The sequence below is a fragment of the Micropterus salmoides genome, unplaced genomic scaffold (assembly GCF_014851395.1).
Source record: "Micropterus salmoides isolate LMB-PRFRI ecotype aquatic unplaced genomic scaffold, ASM1485139v1 Ms_hic_scaffold_16, whole genome shotgun sequence".
NCBI classification, from domain to species: Eukaryota; Metazoa; Chordata; class Actinopteri; order Centrarchiformes; family Centrarchidae; genus Micropterus; species Micropterus salmoides.
This window is the reverse complement of record NW_024040707.1, coordinates 14,559,756-14,577,584: the sequence shown is the minus strand read 5'-3', so window position 1 is coordinate 14,577,584 and position 17,829 is coordinate 14,559,756. Positions and strand designations below refer to the sequence as shown.

The 17,829-nt window shown below is 40.0% G+C and overlaps 1 protein-coding gene across 3 annotated transcripts; it reads right to left on the bottom strand.

The window, feature by feature from the left end:
• Positions 1-993: 993 nt before the first annotated feature.
• On the bottom strand, positions 994-14,668 carry LOC119905384 (dystroglycan-like). Of its 3 annotated transcripts, XM_038722354.1 has the most exons (4): positions 14,389-14,668; positions 7,316-7,461; positions 5,965-6,531; positions 994-4,895 (listed from the first exon to the last, which is right to left on the bottom strand). In XM_038722354.1, exons 3-4 carry the CDS (start codon positions 6,385-6,387, stop codon positions 2,586-2,588), a joined length of 2,733 nt encoding a protein of 910 aa, XP_038578282.1. In that variant the 5' UTR covers positions 6,388-6,531; positions 7,316-7,461; positions 14,389-14,668; the 3' UTR covers positions 994-2,585. The 3 variants fall into 3 exon arrangements, with proteins under 3 accessions (XP_038578282.1, XP_038578281.1, XP_038578283.1); XM_038722353.1 differs by lacking the exon at positions 7,316-7,461; XM_038722355.1 differs by lacking the exons at positions 7,316-7,461; positions 14,389-14,668 and adding an exon at positions 14,262-14,301.
• Positions 14,669-17,829: the final 3,161 nt, after the last annotated feature.

Genomic DNA, 17,829 nt, shown 5'->3' with positions numbered 1-17,829 from the left:
CATGTCTCATAGGCTACGTTCAGACTGCAGGCCAATATGACCCAAATCCGATTTTTTTGCCCTTATGTTACTCAGATCTGATCTTTTAATGACAGTATCAACAGGCCAAGTCACATGGAATCTGATCTTTTCCCGTTCGGAAAAGGGCCACTTCCATATGTGGTCCAAATCCGATACAGATCGGAACTTTTTAATGCGACCTCAGTCTGGACAGTGTGGTTGCATTTGATTTGTTCTGCTGTAGTGGGAGCCGCGCTGAACGAAAAAGCTAAGCCACAATTACACATGTTACTGTCTTCCTTCTCTACCTCGCTATCATTTGCTCACAAATTCCCTTTCTTATACCTAAAATCCACCGGACCACGAACACTCTTGTGAGTTACGTGCATGCTACTTGTCTGAGCGTACAAAGTGGGGAGAGAGGGAGGGAGAGAGAGAGAGAGACGGAGGGAGTAAGTTGTGGGGAACTTGTGTTGTACAGCGCCAGAAACCGTAAAGAAAAGAACAGAAAGTTGTGAACACTTGTCATAATTCGGGAGAAACGTGACCCGTGAAAGGACACTGAAAAGCGGTAGTCTCCCGCGAGCTAACCGGAGCTATGTTGCTCCTTGTTTACTTCTGCAGCCTGCAACAGCGTGCTGCGTGTGACGTGGTGTTATTCTTCTGCGCATGCGGGTCACTTTCAGGCCTGATAAGGTGTCAAACCAAAAAAAAAAAAAATCGGATGTGGGGAAAAAATCGGAATTGAGCATTAAGGCCTGCAGTCTGAACGTAGCCATAGTCTGCACACAATTCTCCCACGTGTAACAAATCCCACCACTACTTATGTATCTGCTTTAGACCATGTAGATATAATGCACTGTATAGTATCAACACATACTGCATTCCATCTGGTAGGTTGTGTTTATCAGCTCGTTAATACACCTATACACATATAATGAAAACTATTTTTAACCCAGTTCCATTTTCTCAAAAAAGGGACTATACACCATCTTTGAGGCTTTACAAATAGTATTACATTTTATTAATATATTTTCATAAAACAAGTTTAAGACTGTATCAAAAACTCAGTAAAAACATTAGATTTTTAACCATTTTTTCTTATGGTGATATCAGATATGAAATGTACATAATTCACATGTTGTGGTTTCTTTGTTCCCCATCATACTGAGATAATGCTGATAATCATTTTTTGTGATGGGCAAGTAAACTTTCTTTTGTACCCTCACAAACTATAAAGTCTTTTTTTTTTCTCCATGATTGTGATCATATATGTAGACATACAATTAAAAAATAAAATTATTTCCCACTCTGGCCCTCCCGTTCCCGCCTAGGTTTACCGATAAATCACTAACATTATGGAGTTGTTTAATTTCACAGGCACACAATTATGTACATCCCCATGTCCCCATGCCTCATCTGAACTGACAACAGGCAGTGCCCTAAACATAACAGTGCCACACCTATAGGCAGAGTAGTGATAATACAGTACTCTAAGCCCACCCACCCCTCATACTACCAGAACCAACTGAATAAAAGATCGTAGATCCACCTCATTGACCATGTCGCCAATTTTCACCCTGCTGTGATCCACAGCATTCCATTGGCCTCTTCGTTATTGTTGTAGCAACCCCGCAAGGTTTGCCTTGTGACCACAGACATCAGCTTGGCAACAGCAAAACCAGTCATCTCACAGGCAAGTTCAGTGGCACACACATTTAAAACAAAGAAAAAGTAATTGTTTTGTAACTCAATGAGGCTACATCTACAACAGGTATGATCTGTGTAATGTCCTTTGTGATCAAGTACCAGAAAAATCTCCGTCATGTGGTCAGTTCAAGGATCCAGAAAGTTGTTGTTTTTTTCCTCCTCCTTATTGGCCTACCACTGCATTCAATTCAAGACACATAGTGCAAGGTTTAACAAGAATTTGCATAAGTGCAAGGTTGCATGTTATTGTCAAGAGGGAGCAAAGCATAGGACAGAACAGGGAAAGAAACAAACAGATTTGTGTAAATAAAGTTTTCATGCTTTCAGTTTGGCTTTTTGGATTTCATTCCCCTCTAGAAATAACAGGTGCAAAATCTTAGTAAACCTAGCTGAAGGACAGATAAGAGTGATATAGAACTTATAAAGATTAACATTGTGAGGGAGAGCCTCAAGTCTGTTGTCATGGTGACATCTGCTCAAAAGGCCCTGTGGGCTTCAGTCTTTCCTGCTTATTTATTATTTTCTATACAATAGAAATAGTACATCATTGAAGATAAAATTGAGTCTTCTTGGCAAAAACAGACCAAAAAAAGAATATGCAAGAAGTCAAAAGCAGATCTGAAGGACAAAAAAAAAAAAAAAAAAAAACGAGTGCTGGAATTACAAACTGTTCCCTATCCATTTTCCCTGTGCCAGTAGTAGAATTGTACAATACAGTGTCTTATCCATGATGGTCAAATATAAGGGTATGGTTGCCTGCTCCTCTACAAAGTCAAAACCGTTTCATTGAACACATGTAAAATTACTCCTGTAACAGTTTTCAACAAGCATCCCTACATTGCACCTGCTTTCCAAACTGAAAGCGACAGTGTGCGTTAGGGAGGCACATACGGAGGCGGTGACCTGTATGAGGTCATGTTCTTGGGGCGAGAGCCTTTGCCCTCTATGGGAACAGTAAATGGTGGTGGGGGCTGGTAAGGAGGTGCATTGGGATCATCATCTTGATAAACAGAATACTCCTCCAGCAGATCCTGGTTAAGCAGGGTACTGTGGGGGCCAGCCATGTTAGGGTACTCTGGAGGGGGAAGTGGGGGCTTTTCCTCCTGAAGGATAAGAGGGATGCTGGAGGAAGGAGGCGACTTGGAATCATCTAACTCATCTGCAAATATTATGGGGACTCCTTTCTTGATGAAAGTGGCCTGCTCCTCTGTGGTCATCTTCCCTCTGCGCTTCTTGCGGTAGCAGACCATAGCAATGATCCCGGCTATGAGCAGCAGGGCTGCTACCACTACAGCGGGGATGACAGTGTGTAGGTAAACGTCATCACTGCTCCTCCGACCTGTCCCAGGTGAGGGTGTAGCTGTTGGCAGAACAGGCATTGGCACCTCTCCTGGTGGGATGAACGTGTAGCTCTGACATTTATTGGTGCCACGAATGGAGATGTTAATGGGTTTGAACTCCGGCTCCATTGCTTTGATAAAGGCCAGTTTAGGTGTCCCTTGGGGATCAGCGATTCTGTTGCTGAGAACTGTGATCTGCTCCTTTGGACAGGGACTCTGTTGGAGACTGTTGTTGGTCCATTCCACAATTATGGAGCCACTAGTTATGTTTCTCAGGGTTACTGTGCTGCTGTTGCGATCACCAAGAGCATAAGCCAACTTTTTGGTCAAAAGAATCTTCTTATGAACATCGTTGCTTAAAGTTTTGGGGTCACCATGGAAACGAGCTGCAAACACAACTGACGGTTTGTCATTCGTAGACCAACGGTTGACTTGAACCTCAAATGCATCCATGATGCTCCTCCCACCCTTATCGGTAGCCAACATGAAGTACTCGTGTTTCCCATCATGCTGCTCCTCTGGAAGGCCATACAAAAGCTGGATAGTGCTGTTGAATTGAATCCAAGATGTTTCACTCACTGCTTCTTTGGGGGTCTTCTTCAAAGTCAAACGCAGCTTATCAGTAGTACCATCCTCCCGGTCAAAGAACGTATCAGGAGGAATCTTAACCTCAAAGTATGTGCCAACCCATGCATTCACCTGATCAATTGGGTTGCGGATCACTGGGTTTTGATTTTCATCTGGAGCCAAAGAGACAGGAGTGGTGCGTCTGGGTGGTTTAGCTGTGGTGGACTTGGGTTCCCGGGGAGCTGGGGTGGAGGTTTTGGGTTTCTTGGGTTTCCTTGTGGAGGATGGTTTGGGTCTTTTGGTGGTGCTTGGTGGTGTTGGCAAAGCTGTGGCCTCCACAAATGTAGGCCGGGTCATAGTAGGCTGAATTGGGATGGTGCTTGTAGTTCCTAGTACTCTTGTGGGTTGGGGAGGTCCAAAGACAGGTGTGTGGGCTATCTGATCTCTGACTCTCATCGTGGGCTTCACTGGAAGAGGCAAAGGGCCTCGGACAGGGGGAGCAGAGTTGTCTGTTGCTGGGGCTATAGAGGGTGAAGTTGGGGTGGGAACAACACGTACAGGGGGCTCTGGGTGAGTAGTTGGAGGAAGCAAGGAGGGCACTGGAGTAGGCGTATTGTACAACTGCCGTCTGACCCGTTTCACTCCATGGGGCTTTTTGTTGACAATGTGCCAGCCAACAACCGGGTATCCCAACCTGGCTGACATAGTTCCATCCTTTGCTGAGGATTGGACACTGCTAATGTCAGGGATACTGCCCTGGTCAAGGGCACATCCAAGTTTCCATGACAGTAGGGCCCCATTTTCCACCACCTTCTTTGCATTCCCTGGTCCAGCCATGAAAGCAGACATGTCAAATAAGCGGTTGTTGACAACAGGGACCACCCTCATGTGCTCCAGGGGCACATGTGAGAATTTTCTCATAATGGCCTGTAAGTTGACCCTCTGTTCAGCAACCATCTTTGTCAAATCAGCATCCAAGATAACAGTGAGGACAGTGACAGGTTCCTCAGAGCCACAGGTGAAAGGCTGGATGCCACTGATATCAGACTGTAGAGTGAGCAGGGCTGGCTCAGTGTCTGCTCGCTCTTCAGGGTATACTTCAATAGAGAAGACAGTACTGGGGAACACTTGGCTGCCAGTCTTCTCAATTATCTCCTCTCCAGAGACCAATATATGATACACACCTTTATCTTGCTCCAGGGCTAAGCCTCTCAGAATGCAGCTTTCTTTGTCCCAATATAGCCAGGAGGGTAAAGTCTCCTTTCCCATTTCAGTAAGCTACAGGAGGAAAAAGAGAAACACTATTACTGAGATCTCAGTTAAGTCCAAAAACAAAAAACTCGTTTATTTCATTAAGTGATAATTCATTTTAAATATTATTACTAATGGCCATTAAAAGTTACCAGGACCCATGTCAATTTACTTGGACGAAGAATTAAAATTTTATATTATGAAACAGAGAAAAGCATATATATTTGTGAAGGTGTAACTAAAAAATTTGGTAATTACTAAAACGATGAATCAATTGGAACTAGATAAACCAAATAGAATAAAGATGAATACAAAACTTTCAAATACCTAGAGTAAAAGCAGAAACGCTTTCACTATCTCCCCTGAACCCACCACCCCCCATATTTCATTCAGTTTATCCAATTTTGCCAAATGTGAACAGGAAGCAGAGTGAGCTTCTATTCATAATAACTATGAGTCATCACTATTCATTTTGAGTCATTACAGTATGACAGGATATCATTCCGCATCGCCACTTGGGCCAATAATAATTTCATCTCATTCATAAGTCAGACTGGAACAAATTGCACCACAGTCAGCTTCAATCAGCAGTGATACAGTGATCAAAACTGAAGTGATAAATACTACATATTACGTATTTCTACAGTGGAAAAATCACAAGTTCACTGTAGCTAAGGCACAGTATTATTCAATGCAATAATAATTCAGTTCAATTATTTTTAAATACTTTTAAACCTTGCACCTGGAGTTAAGCTTTTGTTTTCTGTTTTTTAATTCAGCATTAACATCAAGATTAGGGAGGAACTCTCAAGCTACTACTCAAAAAATACCGGGGTTGGGTCCTGCCAAATCAAATATAACTGGGGTTGAGGGTATGACCTGGAGTCCATCAGTCCTCCAATACTCCCCACTTTGTTATTCAGTTTTTTTTATAGCACAAATGCTGTTCTCATTAATTCCAACCTCATTAAATGAATGTTAAATAGCACATTTTTACTACATTATGATGGATTTAATATTAAATGCCAAATATTTCCCCAAATAAAAACAACATTAGATTTATCTCAACATTATAGCTAATCTTCTGTTTACTTACATGGACCTTACAGGTTGCATTGCCAGGTCCCGGTGGAACCTTCAACTGGAATACCTGGCCCACGATTGCTGACGAGTCAGGGATGCCAGTGTGCACTCCCCCATTCTTTGCAGAGGAATCTGGGATAGCCGTAGGCGGCCCTTCACCAACTGAGGATGCTGTAGCCTGGAGCTCAGAGAGCACAGAGGACTGCATAGACGCCTCTAGTTCCACAGAGATCACCTCCACCATTGTCTCTTGCTTTTCTGGCACAGTGCCGTGGGCCATGGTCACCAGAAGCCCCATTACCAGGGGGATAGTCCTGCACGAAAGAAGCCTGCTCCTCCCTGTGTCCCCGCAGCTCATGTCTCTCCGTTTATAGTGCATAGCAATAGGCCTTTGGGCTGCCCAAAAGATGTCTGTGAACAACTTAAGAGGCCACATGCACTGAAGTCAGTCTGATGATATGCTTGTGGGTCAGATTCCCTAGTTATTGGATATGCTCAAAAATTAAGTGGTTCCTCTTTGGTGTCCTCTGTGATCCATGAAGAGATCTTTGGTAGCCTGTTAGACAGCCATGTCAGCCAGCTATGTGAGAAAACAAACAAAAAAAAACATGTGATCAAGTGACAAATGAAGAGAAAAAAGGCTGTAGACCCTATTTTGAATTGGTATATGGTGCTACACTAGAAGAGTATGATGGTACAACGCTATTGTTTTATTACTTTAAAGAAAAACTACGCTCATTTTGAGGTTCACAATTTTATATAGGGGTTGTACAAGAACAGGTTTACATGGATTCATTTTTTAAAAACACCCTATTTTCTTCATACTGCACATTGCTGCAGATCCTCTTTCCACCCTGTGTGTTGAATGTCGTGGAAATTGTATTCCTGGTGAGAGGTTGAGCAAATAACTTACAACAGAGTTACAACAAACCGTTCTTTGAAGAATTTATTTAACGAGAGAATAAACAGAGAAGTACTACAACAAAATCAGCTGGACCAGAGGTTCTGTCTCCTAAGACAGTCACTAACTGGCCCAGAGCAAACAACTGCATGATCATTTACACAGTCTGAGCATCTATGTTTGGGGAACAAAAGATCCTTGACTGGTCCCAGTCAAGGAAGGAGAAGAACAGCTAGTGAGGAAAACAATCAACAACCCCACATCCCTGACCTAAACCCCACACATGTGGACAGACTGGAATAACAAGAACAATAATAAAGATGGAACAGGTTAAAGATTTAAAACAATATATAAGACATAATAAAAGGAGAAAAATAGCACTCTTATAAGTACTTGCATAAAAGATTAAAAGCTTACCCTTACATTGAACACATTCGTTTTTGCTATGGAGAGATAATCTTACCTCTACAAGATCTTTGTTGGGAGTTGCACATGCGCAGTTCCTAGTTAAGGACTACTAGCCAATCAGAAGCAGAGTCATGAGAAGACAGTAAACACGTCTTTGGTTCAGCTGCATCTCCCCTTATCAGCTTAGTAACATACAGTACACTGGAGCAAGAGGTGAGTTATTAATTTGTAACAAATTTATCTTTCATACATAGTTTTAAAGAGGTGGTATTATGCTCATTTTCAGGTTCCAAAAAAGATATGGATTGTACCAGAACAGGTTTACATGGTTTAATTTTCAAAAAGAAGTTCTGCTGCAGCTTTTTTTTTTGAGGGCGTGTCGGACTAGCCACTAGGCGACCATTATGACGCATATTTTGCTGTGACGTCACAGAGAACAAAAGGAAAAGGCTGGACTACAAACAAGCTGTTTTCAGGCAGTTCAGAGCAGTGTTTTCTGTGGGAGATGGGAACTCCCTTTGGGGTGGACTGTGGGCTTTTTCACTTTGCAAACCTATTACATGTGCAAAAAAAGTATATAACTCAATTAAGGTGAAGAGGGAAAAAGGCAAAAAGCATAATATGACCTCTTTAAAATACCTGATACTGCAACATACTTTTGCTGTGCCCAAACTCACTTCCAATGTAAAATCTGATGTTCTACATTAGACCTAGTGGGGGCGGCTATGGCTCAGGAGGTAGAGCGGCTTGCTAATTGAGTTGGCCTGCTAATTGGAAGATCAGCGTTTCGATCCCCCGGTTCCTTCAGTCTGTATGTCCTTGGGTGTCTATTATATAAGGACTACTGAACAAATGAGAGATTTTGGACATACCAATGATCTTCCCGCTATAATGTATAACCGAAGCAATATTTAGTAATAATAAAACACCGCACAAAGACTGGCTAAAAACATATGCCATTTTATAAACGTTAGGATCAACATAAATCTGCTGAAATTAAGTGTAACCAAATTGTAGTTATTTGTGACAATAATAAAATATATTTCCATTTTACACTTTATTATAAAAAGGACAAGTTGATCTACTGATCTTCACTTCTCTTGTCATGGCATTTTCAGTAATAGCACGAGATGCGTGAGTGTCAAAGGTTGTTTGTCTTGGTTGTAAGTTTTAATTAGGTGCCCTGGGGGTTGGGATAAGAGTCTCCGTTGTGCTGACCCAGCCAACCCCAATCCTGTAGCACTCCAAAACAGGCAGAGGCGGGTCATCCAATTGCCTGGAATCCTAATGCCTGAATGGCACAGGGCTGTGACGTCAACTTAACACTTAAAACTCCAACCAAAATACAGCATGGACCCAGAAGGAGGAGTCTTCTTACAGAGAGTCCTAGTGAAATACTTTAACCAACATTGTGGGCTTGAATCTACATCACAAAATCAGTTAATTTATCCAAAACCGACCTCCAATAATGCTTAATGCGGTTTAAACTAACCCCCGCAATATTTGTATGATTCATAAAAGAAACAGGCTGCACTGTTTTGGGATAGGGATCTCACTGGAACAAATAAATGTTGCAATCACAAAATATTCATATATTATCCATAATACAGGAAGGAACAGCTCATTGATTTGGGCTAAGCTATAAAATTTAATGAACATAATTAGAGGTAGTCATTATTGAAATCAACGATGCATGCAAATGCGCCGTATTCCAGTAAACTATGTACCTCCAAATGTGGTAACAAATAAAGCTAAGCTTCATAAGATTAGTTTGCTTCTCTCTCACCCACTCGCTTTCTCTGTCTCACTCTCTCAATAGGCCTAGTCAGACAATCGATCATTTACATTTTTTAAAACCTGAACAACATTAAAATAACCATTTTAATCCAAATCCTAACAATAACGCTAACACTAACTGACATCTAAACATCCGCTTTGATTCATTTTTAGTTCCCACCGTCTGAAGCCGTTTTTTAAACCCTTAAATTCCATTTAATAAAGCCGGTTTCCAATTAATGCATTCTAAAAGGCATCTTATTAAATAGTTGAGTATTTGCCCTGCTGAAATGGGGCAGTGAAAAGTTTTTCAATAGAAAACATTGTTACAGGTTGAAGTGATCAGAATCTCTGTGGGAAATGGAGGTAATGGTCAGAAATCCTGCAGATTCTGTACAGAACTCTATCCAGTGGCTCAGATCGGTCTCCAAGTGAGAAAAGTAAATTCAATTGATCAAAATGTCACTTAAAGTCAACCTTCAACTATAATACCAAAGCTTCTTTGCCCATATCATGTTGCAAAGGACAAGAATGAAGGGAATTAAGTTTTTGAAAGGCTTCCAAGACATTGGCCTCACACCTCATGAGTTGACAATTTTGTCCTATGAGGCTTAAATCTTATGGGACTGACAAAGACAATTCTTAACATAGCCTTCTGTAATGTGGTGTGCTCACTTTGTAAGTTACGCCAAAATCTGTTGAATGCTTGATCACTTTCTTATTTTACAGACAACTCAGCCTTAGAGCCAATAAAAACATTACTACTACGAGTTGTGTAGATCAAATATCTGACAAAATCAATATTTAGCTTTCTGTTAACCTGCCAAATTCATACCACTGACATCTACTTTTGCAACTTCTGTGGACACAGTCCTTCTCCTTCGCTCCCTTTCACAGTAACTGCCCACATTATTCTTATCTGATAATATAATTGTAAGAAGCCGGTATTTCTAATGGTGTACAGCTCAGCCAGAGCTATTGAGGCAGACCAACCCACTGCTTTTGCATTTGAAAATGCATGAATCATCCCTAGACAAAAACTTACATACTAAAGGCAGCTACAGTTCGTTATTTGTTTGCTGGGAAAATCAACTGTGCCAGTATAACGTCTACTATAACTGACTCAAAAAAAACATGTAGGCTAATCTATGCAAGACAAAATAACTCAAACCATATTGTGTGACCTATGTATTCTACTTTCAGTGTGAATGACTATGATTAATATCTACTGCAGGTATATAGTGTGGTGTTTCTGGCACAGAATGGACTGTTATGACTAGACTGACAGCTGGGAAAACTATAATATACAATCCATTCACATCCACAGGGCTCCTGTACACACCACCAACCCAGTTTCAGAGGACAAAGACATAACATTTCAAATGTAAAAAAAATACAAATAAAAAAAAAAAAAAAAAAAAAGTACTTTAACAAAAAAGATTACACTATGAAAGATGTCTCACACCCATTAACCAGGTAGACCTCTCACCCTGTATGAAATAACATTTTTAAATAAAACTACTACATGTCCCAATATTCTGGGGGCAGCAAAAAAAACTATTGTTTTAATAAAGAAGTCAGGCAGTAATTGGCCTTTTTCAATCATTCTGTAAGCACCAGTGATCTGAATTTATGCTGCACACAGCATGAGTCTGCAAACAGCAGGGCACACTGAAAGGAGCTGGTTACTATCTGTGAATAGTGAGTTCTTTGAATTTTCATTTTTCAAAAGCAAATTGGAAAAACTAAAAATGCAGCGTTTTGTTTTTCTGTTTTAAAACCAGAACAACAACAAAAAGGTTAGTGTGATATTTATATACACTGCACTTTGCCTCAGCTAACAGCGATCTGTGTTCAGGTTTGGCATAAACATATACCTCAGTTTCAGTCTTTCACTTACATAAGTATAAACACATTGAAAAACGATCATGACACACATAAGACTGAAAACATTAACTTTGACAATTTATTGACATTTGCCTTTTTTTTGAACAGGTATCGACACAGTCACCTACATCGTCATTCCCTATAATCCTCAACAGAAACAAATTTGCAGGATGGAGACCCCATCAAACCCCAGTTAATCCTTTAATGTTTTTACACTAGAGCTGGCGTGTTGCCTATGTTTAAGATCAGTTTTTTGTGCTAAAAAATGATGCAAGGTAAAAAATGCAGCCAGTATTTTAAGATTATATTGTAATGCTTATATTGTATGGCTACAATATACAATACCACAATTGACCCACATTTTAGATGCATTCAGGTTTTATTTTTGTTTTATTATTATTTATTAGACTCCTCATCTTCCTCGATATGTTGGTGCCCGCTGCACCCTCATTCTCTTTATACATGGATTGGACTACTTGCAAAGACATCAGCAGAAATTATACAGTTCTAATGATCAGCACTTTGACTCTTACATTGGTTGTTTTGTTGTTTTTAATGTGACCAGACAGCAAACAGTGTTTTCGCAGTAAGGGATTCTAACATTTTCATGTATTTCTGTAAACACCAAAATTAATGTTTTTATTGTAATGTCTCAAAAGACACCAACCAATGTGACAGAAGTTAAGTAATCCAAAAGGCTCACCTATATCACAAACTTATTTTCCACTTGCGGTTTTAAAACAGAAAAACCACAGTTTGTTTATCCGGTGTCAATTGTTGTTGGATGCCAGCTTTTTGTTTTTTCGATTTGGTTTTGAAAGGGAAAAATCTGAAGAACGTACATATACACGGATTGGTTACCACACTAAGAAGTTGGACATGTGGTCTGTCACCTGGAGCTCTTCATCTAGCATCTCATTGTGGCTGCTTCTTGTTCCATTACTCCCTGCAATACTTCAAACTCATCTGCTCTCTGACTACTTCATAATTCATGTCAACCCGTGTTTCACCAGTTAAATGCTTTTAATGTGAAGCTGCAGCAGTAGGAAATGTTTAGTTTGCATTAGCAGTAACTTAATACAGCATTTTCCCCCCCCTTCCTCTAAGAATACAATGGACTATAATAAGCCAGTTGAGTGTAAAGACAAAAATATATTGCTTGAGTCATCCATCCCTTTGTGTGCATATGTAAAACACAAACATTAACATGAAAATAGGTTTTGCCCATAAGCTTACATTTAATTCAGAATGAGCACTACACCTCACCTCAGGCTGCTGCCACACACGTGAAGAAGAAAAAAAAAAAAAAGCAGCAACATCTGAGCATCAAAGTAAGCTCTCACAATGTGGCCTAGATTCTATCACGTTCCCATTTCACAGTGTGTGAGTAATTCAGAATCCAATTAAAAACAACATCTCATTAAGAAATGAGACATTTTAATATGTCAATTTGCCGTGTTCGAACAAAACCATTTTAAAATGGAACACGTGCATAATACCTCAAAGTAATGAGGATGTGTGATTTGCAGGAAAATGGCCAACAATCAAAACATGGCTTAACAAAAGAGTACAGATGAAGCTAAAGTGCCTTTTGTTGAGAGGATTGACCTTAAAAGCCTTTGGTAGAACTTAAAAACAATACACAATATATCATGTACTTCAGCACCACCACTCTGCCTATAGAGTGATCTAAGAACAGAGCACACACTAAATTGAGTTGAGTATAATACAACTTGTTCACTTTCAGCTGAAAGCTAATTAAAACCTCACTGTTTCTATGACAGGCTCTTTATGTATGGTAAACAGTACACTGACACAGGCTTGCATGTGGGTGATTTCTGCCTACTTCACACTGAGGCCTGCTCTATTGGGGGGGTCTGAAAACATTTACAACCATGGTATCCACGCTGTCTGCAGTTCAACAGTAGTTAAAACTTGAAAACCATCAAAAATAATTAGGGCTCCGATGCACAGTGGCACTCAGTGCCAATTGAACTGACGTACCACATCCAGCAGCCTCTAGATAGTGCATGAGCTGAATAACAAACATATTCACAAGACAAGCTTGCTTTGCAATTGGATGTTTCCCTCTACACTGTTCAACAAAGTAATGAAATATGTGGAGAGAAAACACAAAATCGGCCTCGGCTGAGTAAAGTCTAACGTGGCAGGATGACCTGAGTGCAACTCGTTTAACGCTACAGTTAAGGGAAAACGACTGTCACAACCCAGTGCTGCAAGCCAACAAATCACTTTTGTGTATTTCAGAAGAACCTAAAGCATGAAGCAAGAGTCAAGTTTCACGTGTAATACAATGGCAACGCTAAATCTCAGATCTGTAAAGTTTCCCAACAAGTGCCACTCATCTCTGAAAATTAGTCATTGATATGTTAACTTCAGTTATCGGTTGGTTTTCTTAATTCGTGCAAACTGATTTACAGTCCCAACTGCCAATGATTGTGTTTCCAGCCACTCATGTTCAAACTCGTTACAATATGACAACATACGTTTAAAGCAAAGACACTGAAACTGCTTTAACGTTAAACACGTTGGGAAAATCCACGCTAACTAACAGTAAGTTATGGTTGAACCAGCCCTTCCCAATTTAACACCAGTAACGATGTGACATATGATGTATATGACAATATGTGTAGTTTCTGACGTGTGATTAAACAAAACACTGAACATATAACCAAATGTTTCACGGATCGGTGTCCCAGTTGCCACCTCGGATGTCAGTTAGTGTCTTACAGCTAATGTTAGCTAACTAACTAATACGTTAGCTACCGGGCCCGTTTCAGTTGCCCCAGTTTCTATTGGAGTCGGTAGACGAGGCCTTTGTAAATGATAACGCTACCAACGACGTTCAACCTTGATAAATCATTTAGCAGTCCACACTAAGTATACTATGTCTTTATGGAAATATCAATACCTAAAACTGCCCCCAAAACACAAATCCGCAAATCCAGTTACTGGCTGCGTTAAGTGCTATCCTGCATCTGCCCATCGCTAGCGCAGAGATGCACCTGTTTTATTCTAGGCGGAAACGAGCAGCGAGGTGCTGCTGCCGGGGCTTCCACCACACAATTGCCTAACGTTAGCTCTCTCAAAATACTGCAGCTAACGTTAGCCCGGGCAGGCTGTGGTGTTGTTACTATGAAAAGCTTGATTCTTGGCAATAACCTCTATAAGGCAGTGTTAACGTGAGCCAGCTCCATCACTTTCAAACGTCGAACACTGAAGTCGAATAAGAACGAATGGACTGAGAAATGGTAGTCACCAAATGGGGCTAACAAGCTAACACCAAGAGAGTATGATAAAAAAAAATTGCTTGTTACCCGTTCTGTCAGCGGACGGGAGTCCGTGTTGATTCTGTAAACGAGCAGGGTTAGCAAAGATGACGAGGGTGACATTTTCAACGATGCTACCGCTAAAATAGCAACAGAACCCAAAATTCAAACTGACCTTGTTAGCGAGCTAACGTTAGCTAACTCGCGCCGTAATGTCTCCTCTTCTACCCGGAGAGCGCCGCGGAGATTTCCAAAATGCCATTAAACGTGCGCTTTCCCCTCAACGCCACATACAAATATCTGGCATTTAGTAAGTAGGGTATCTGAGCACAGTCAAGGGGAACAGATATCTATCCCTGGGTTGTTAGTCTAACGTTACAGATAGTTCACTCCTCTGTATTGTAATTATGTCGGTGGCAACCCCTCCCTTGCTTTCTCTGTCCTCTTCACAGACAGGTCTACAGGTTGAGGCCAATCGTGTGTACCAGCATGACTCCGCCTCCCTTTTATTTTTGGTGACACGCAGGTGAAAAGATTAACTGTTGAGCACACATAAATTACATTCACTGTTCTGATAGTGGCGTTGAATCGCCTCACAATTATACAGCACCATACTTATCGATGATGATCACCACGCATTTAGTATGCCAACCTGGAGTGAGGCAACTACTTTAGTCTTGAACTTTGACATGAAGGCAAGCAGGCTAGTGAGGTCAAAGGTAAAGGCTGGATAACCCCTTGTCTGTAAAGCTATTCACTTGTAAGTAGAATACATAGTTGTCTTTGTTGAAAGTTGAAAAAAATCTCATCTATATTCAGCCTTCCTCTGTAGCTTCCAGCACTGTTACAGCCTCATCATATGTGGGTCATATAGGCTTATAGTTTGGGGGCCTCAAAGTCAATGGCAGAACATATTCATTTTCAGGTTGTAAAAATATAATATAATACTTGAAACTATTTCTATTAATATTTTGTCTGTGAGAAAGTTGCTATTGGTGTCTTTGCTTGAAGCGGGACACAATATTGGTCCTTTATTCAGATTAAGAGGACAAGACAAATAGATAGACAATAGAATAGTTTAATATGCTTGCTTCCTCCTCCTGTGGCTTTGCATAGCAACTATCAGCCAACAGACATGGCCAGGACCTTCATGGATTTATATCCTGCCATGCATACAGATTACTTATGTTTGTATTCTGACAATACAGTAAGCATTACATGACATTTAAATCAATTTGTTATTTGTAGCATGTAGTACAAAGGTTTACTCAGCACCAACCTTTCTCATAGGACGTTTTAGTAAAATCCATTGTCTGATTTAAAAGTCAGGTTTTCTTCATTGAGCCCTGAATCACAAGTATATCTGAAAGGACTTTACAGAGAATGGGCCATCTTTTATCTAACAAAATATCAGCACAGAATAAAATTATGCAGGACAGCATGCAAAGGGAATTAAACAAGCACAAGATAAACAATATCATGTTTGAATTGCATCATCAATGGCCCAAAGTTATCCCAACTTATAACATAGCCTTTCTTGCAAACAATCTTAGACCATCAGTGAGCATACTCTGTTTTTATAAATATGCGTCTCTGTGGTGATGATTAAAAACACTAAGGTATTTCCACCTACATTATTGTCCTATAGTGGCTGTATCCCTATATGTAACAAAAGTTAAATACACTCACCTCTGGGGAGATCTCTCTGATACTGTATCTGTGATTCCACAGGGTGTATTGTACCTGATATAGATTGGCAAAATGTACAAGTTGTGATATAACAGGTTAACTGCTGCTCATGTTTTCTGAAGTCAAAAGCTCACACAGGTGAGATGACACAGTTGGACTGATCACGTGCTAAAGGTTATATTTGTTAAAATAATTGTGCTGAAATGATTAACAACAGAGTGACTCTGTTTCTGTTTGTGCAGGTGAAAATCAGGCTTATAACACCACAATGTTACACACAGTTTGCCATAATGTGCATTTGCATCAGTTTGCATTCGGTCTCACTGGAACATTTGACTGCTAAGTGAAGGCAACTGTTAGCCTATATATATATATAGTTACATGATGGAGGCAAATTAAATGAGTATAGTTAAAATATATGTAGCTAATGTCCTGTGCATAGAATGTGATTTAATACTTTTACCATCTGTTATATCAATTAACATCATAGCAATCATGGAAATAATATGAAACATATTATGAAACATTTGATATACTACATACCAGTATACACATACTGGTATACTATACACATATGCAGTATACACATACTGTATATGGTACATTTATCTTGCTTTGTGTAATTGTGGAGCAGCCATTTAATCCACTTCCCACTCTCTGGCATTCTGCTCTGCAAAAGATTCCTTGAGATTACTTTTCTTCACCTTGACGACTTTCTACTTTCCCTTTTTAAGGTGGAACAGAAACATACAAGGAATGTGACATTTCTTCATTGAGATCTCTTTGAGCTTGTATGAATGACTAGTTGTATTAGCCTGCATTATTATGGTTTTAAATAGGGCAGGAGCTCTATAGGGAACAATACTTGAAAGAGGAAGGATAAGTTTAAAGAAAGAGGAACATCTCACAGATTGACAGCCAGTGTTGAAAAAGAGGGAAGTAGCAGAGTTAACAAAAACAATCACAGATGTCATTATACTGCCAAATAAAACAGTGGAAATGGGCATTCTTATCATTGGTTTTGCCAACAAATGATTAGATGTCTTTTACTACACAGAAAATATTTGCATTATGTAGTGCCATTTATGTGATGCCATCATCATAAATTATCATAAACTATAAACTGTGCGAATATCTTGGTGCAAAAATTGACTCATGGCAACAAAGAAAGGGCCCTCATATACTATTAAAACCCTTGGCAAGCATGATTAGGATTTTAAGATAGAGAATCGGAGCCTGTCTGTAATAGTCCACAGACCTGTCAATCATCTGAATCCCCCAGGGCCCCTGACTCTTTGTTTACCCCTGCAAGGCGGCAGTATGAAAAAGAGCATGCATGTAGTATATCTGCATGTAGACTTGAGAGAATAGACTGGACACTGAGTATCTAAATTTTGTGGTATTCAAAGTGAACATGCACAGTTGATGAAATGCCACTAGAATTTGTGTCCAGATACATGTAAAGAATTTATTATCACATTTTGCTCAACCAGAGACTGTATTCACACATTACATAACATATCTAGAGCAATGAGAATGTTTTTGTAATTGTGTTTTACCTCTTGTATTGTCTCTAAATCTTATGAATACACCATCAGCATAATATAATAATATGTATATTGTATCAATTGTCAGCTGAAGAGAATACATGCAGTTGCTGTTCTCTCATCTTATTGTTCATACAATGAGGGATTTCCATTGTAAATGGATCACCCAGCTCTCTTTTTGCCAAAACACGCATACACAAAAACACCTGCAGGTCTACTAGAGCATGATAGCCCCCACAGAGGGGCTTTCATGTGATTGCACATTTCAATCTGACTCTTGATGTGTGAGCACAGAGCGAGAAAGAGAGCGGATTACGAATCAGCTGACTCCCCACATTTTCTTCCAAGTGACTTATTAGAAATGTTATTCTTGGTCCGCT

Excerpts from the sequence above, each read along its gene's own strand:
- LOC119905384 (XM_038722354.1), bottom strand. The coding sequence starts at position 6,387 with ATGTGGCCTCTTAAGTTGTTCACAGACATCTTTTGGGCAGCCCAAAGG. Across the intron at positions 4,896-5,964 it reads ATGCAACCTGTAAGGTCCAT|CTTACTGAAATGGGAAAGGA; the intron begins GTAAGTAAACAG and ends TTCCTCCTGTAG.